General features: G+C 53.8%; 1 protein-coding gene across 5 annotated transcripts in view; it reads left to right on the forward strand.

The window, feature by feature from the left end:
- The first annotated feature begins 1,956 nt into the window (after positions 1-1,956).
- The window catches only part of SERBP1 (SERPINE1 mRNA binding protein 1), a 41,435-nt gene continuing 39,233 nt past the window's right edge, over positions 1,957-4,158 (forward strand). For 3 of the 5 annotated variants that reach the window (XM_077450509.1, XM_077450510.1, XM_077450513.1), the window contains exon 1: positions 1,957-2,312. In XM_077450509.1, coding sequence (XP_077306635.1) covers positions 2,060-2,312 — 253 coding nt within the window. In that variant the 5' untranslated portion in view covers positions 1,957-2,059. The remainder of the gene's footprint in view (positions 2,313-4,158) is intronic. The other 2 variants (XM_077450511.1, XM_077450512.1) reach the window with 1 other exon arrangement.

Here is a 4,158-nt window from a genome sequence, read left to right on the forward strand (position 1 = left end):
CCGAAAATTGTGTGCCGTTAGTATGCAAGGCAAGATCCTGGCACACGCCCTTTTGACAAAAATCAGACACTTGTTTGGCCAACAATCGTACTGTGTGTACGAGGCTTAAGGGTACATATGTAAGAACACATCTTGTGATCCAGTGGAATTATTTTCATGACTTTGATGTAAGCACATCAAAGCCATGAAAATTGGGTTAGACATATTACACTATGGGGGGTATTTATGAAAGGCAAATCCACTTTGCACTGCAAGTGCATTTGAAAGTGCTCTTAAAGTGCACTTGGAAGTGCAGTCACTCTAAATCTAAGGGGTAGATCTGAAATGCGTGGAAGCTCTGCTGATTTTATCATCCAATCATTTACAAGCTAAAATGCTGTTTTATATTTTCCTTGCATGTCCCCCTCAGATCTACAGTGACTTTACTTCCAAGTGCACTTGCAGTGCAAAGTGTATTTGCCTTTAGTAAATAACCCCCTATAAGATACGGCATTTTTATTTTTTTCTAGATTATTCACCTCCTTGAGTAAAGCACTACAAGGGATTCATAACCAGAGAGGACAGTGTTGGAGTCTACAACATTGGACTTGGAAAGATCAAGCACTTTTAGAAAGACATTTACATGGACTAGGACATTTAGGATTGCTAGTAGTGAATGCCGATTTTTATGTTTTTGATACAAGAGATGCTCAGAGACTGCGCACAGAATACAGGAGATGGTCAGAGACCACGGGCATGCTATAGGAGTTGTTGGAGACTGAGGACATTCTATAGGAATTGTTGGAGACTGAGGACATTCTATACGAGGTGTTGGAGACTGAGGACATTCTATAGTAGTTGGAGATGCTATGGGAGTTGTTGGAGACCGAGGATATGATATAGGAGTTGTTGGAGACTGAGGACATGCTATGGGAGTTGTTGGAGACTGAGGACATGCTGTGGGAGTTGTTGGAGACTGAGGACATGCTATGGGAGTTGTTGGAGACTGAGGACATGCTGTGGGAGTTGTTGGAGACTGAGGACATGCTGTGGGAGTTGGAGAATAAGGAACTGATATAGGAGTTGTTGGAGACTGAGGAACTGATATTGAAGTTGTTGGAGACTGAGGAACTGATATAGGAGTTGTTGGAGACTGAGGACATGCTGTGGAAGTTGTTGGAGACTGAGGACATGCTGTGGAAGTTGTTGGAGACTGAGGACATGCTATGGGGGTTGTTGGAGACTGAGGACATGCTATGGGGGTTGTTGGAGACTGAGGAACTTATATTGGGGTTGTTGGAGACTGAGGACATGCTATGGGGGTTGTTGGAGACTGAGGACATGCTTCAGGAGGCAGTTATAGACTGGAGACACATTACATGATGAGACTGCTAGAGATCACAGCTATAACAGGGCAATAGGGACAAACAGATTGGTTTCTCCAGGGCCCCTGAGGGCCACACAACAAATGCCAGCGTGCATTGGGCCCACAGTTGCGTTATTTGCTTTCTAATAATAACATCGGCAGCGGGTGTGATCTGTAGCAGCCATGCCGACAATATACTAGACCAGTGACGGACCTTCATGTACTCCATATGAGCCTAGCCTGTCTATACAGCACTATCAGGGCCTGTGCACACAGGAGTTGGTGTTGTGTTGGTGACATGTTGGCCTGACTTCCATAGTGACCTTGTCCCACTTCCACACGTGCGCCTGTCACCTCATGTCATGAGCTGAGGTACTTCTATGTATTGGTGGGGAGGGGAAAGGGCTCATGCCTGTCCTCCCCCTCCCCCAATGTATCTCCTCAGCTCTCCCTCATGTCACTGACAGGCAGCACAACACACAGCGCACAATGCGGCCGCGGTGCACGGCGGGAGTTGTAGTCCGGAGCGCCGCCCACACCCACTGCGCGCACCTCTCCCCCGCCTACGACTCCCATCGGCCCCCGCGCGCGCATGTCCCGGATGTCCCTGGCGCCGGAAGAGAAGACAACCTCTTTCCCGGCCATCTTTCAAGCGAGCTGCGCGCTCCGGGCCCTCGCCGTAATCTGAGGACATCCACCAGGACAGGGGCCACAATGCCCGGGCATCTGCAAGAAGGCTTCGGCTGCGTCGTCACTAATCGTTTCGACCAGCTATTCGATGACGAATCCGACCCGTTCGAGGTGCTGAAGGCGGCCGAGAACAAGAAGAAGGAGGCGGGGGGAGCGCAGGCCAAGACCGCCGCCCAGGCCGCCAAACAGCCCAAGAAGGAGTCCCAGAAGGACCGCAGGAACCCCCTGCCCGACAAGAAGGAGGAGGCCGCGCCGCCTGTGGCCCTCAAGAAGGAAGGTGAGCGGGAGGAGGGGCCCGCCTCGTGCCAAGGGCCACAGGGGCCCCGTGCTGTCGGGGGAGGGGGGGCGAGGGCTTCCTGACGAGATACCCCTTCGTGTTGGGGCCCCCTGGCGTTGTCTAGGGGGACCCCCTATCCCTGCTGCACGTGTGGGCCCTCGTGTGTCCTGATTCCAGGCTGAGGGCCACACTTGAGCACCACGTGCACCTCCTGAGTATAGCTGCACCCCAATGTGTGCTGTCCATGGGTGGGGCCCCTGGAAGCCCTGTCCATGGTGGGGCCCCTGGAAGCCCTGTCCATAGGGGGGCCCCTGGAAGCCCTGCTCCTGTGCCCCACTCTGCCCTGCCCATGGTGGGGCCCCTGGAAGCCCTACCCATAGTGGGGGGGGGGGCCTGGAAGCCCTGCTATAGTGCCCCTCTGCACTGTCCATAGGGGGGCCCCTGGAAGCCCTGCTATAGTGCCCCTCTGTGCACTGCCCATGGTGGGGTCCCTGGCACTTTAAGGTGGCGCTTCCCTGCTGCACATGTGTCCCCTTAAACCCCCCATGTTTTTACCCCATGCTCAGGGCCACATATCAGCACCATGTGGGCCCCCCCCCCCCGGAAGCCCTGCTAGTGTGCCCCACTGAATATAGCTGCCCTCTGTGCCCTGTCTATGGTGGGGCCCCTGGAAGCCCTGCTAGTGTGCCCCTCTGTGCCCTGTCCATAGTGGGGCCTCTGACACTTTAAGGTGGCGCTTTCCCTGCTGCACATGTGTCCTCTTAAACCCCCCATGTGAGGGCACCATGTGGGCCCCCCTGGAAGCCCTGCTAGTGTGCCCCACTGAATATATCTGCACCTCCGTGCACGGTCCATAGTGGGGTCCCTGGCACTATAAGGGGATCCTTATCCTGCACATGTAGCCTCTTAATTTAGCACCCCTCCCCCAATGTCTTGACCCCAGGTTGAGGGCCACATAGCACCATGTGCACCCCCCCAAATGGTGGGGTCCCTGGAAGCTCTGCTGTTTGCCCCTCTGAGTATAGAGACACCCCTGTGTGCTCTGTCCATGCTGAGGCCCCTGGAAGCTCATCTTACCCCTTGTGGCTTGGGGAACTTCATAGACCAGAGATCACCCAGTACCAGTTTGCCCTTCTAAATATAAGCTGCACCCAAGTGTGTGCTCCGTGGTGGGTGCCCCCTTGCAAGCTGTGCTGTCCCTGGGCTTCCTAGATAAGAGCTCACCTAGTACTAGTGTGTCCCTCTGCTGCACCCCTGTGCGCTCTATGGTGGGGCCCCTGAAGGCTCTGATGATACCTGACAGATTGGCAGGCTTTATATATAGATTACTTAGTATGAGCGTACCCCTCTGAATATAGATGCACCACTTTACGCACACTCCATGGTGGGGCCCTTGGAAGCTCTGCTGTCCATGGTGGGGCCCTTGGAATCTCTGCTGTCCATGGTGGGGCCCTTGGAAGCTCTGTTATCCTCTGGAGGGCTTCTTGGCTAAAATCTCACCCAGTACTACTGTGCCCCTCTGAATATAACTACACCCCTGTGTGCATTCTTCCCCCACCATAGAGCTCTGCTCACCCTATTGCCTGGGGGGCTTCTTGGATCATTTTAACATTAGTGTGCCCTCTGTTCTCTCCATGGTGGGGCCCTTGTAAGACTTGACGCCTTACAGCTTGGACTTGATCCTAGATCTGAGATCACTTAGTAGTGTGCCCCTCTGAATATAGCTGCACCTCTGTTTGTACTTTCCATGGTGGGAGCCCTGCAAGTTCTACTAACAGCCTACAGCTTGGAAGACTTCATGGATAAGAGATGGCCCAATGACAGAGCGCCCCTCTGTGCACTGCCC

The sequence above is a fragment of the Lithobates pipiens genome, unplaced genomic scaffold (genome assembly GCF_037356315.1).
Source record: "Lithobates pipiens isolate NorthernLeopardFrog02 unplaced genomic scaffold, aLitPip1_a1.2 Scaffold_23, whole genome shotgun sequence".
Taxonomy (NCBI): domain Eukaryota; kingdom Metazoa; phylum Chordata; class Amphibia; order Anura; family Ranidae; genus Lithobates; species Lithobates pipiens.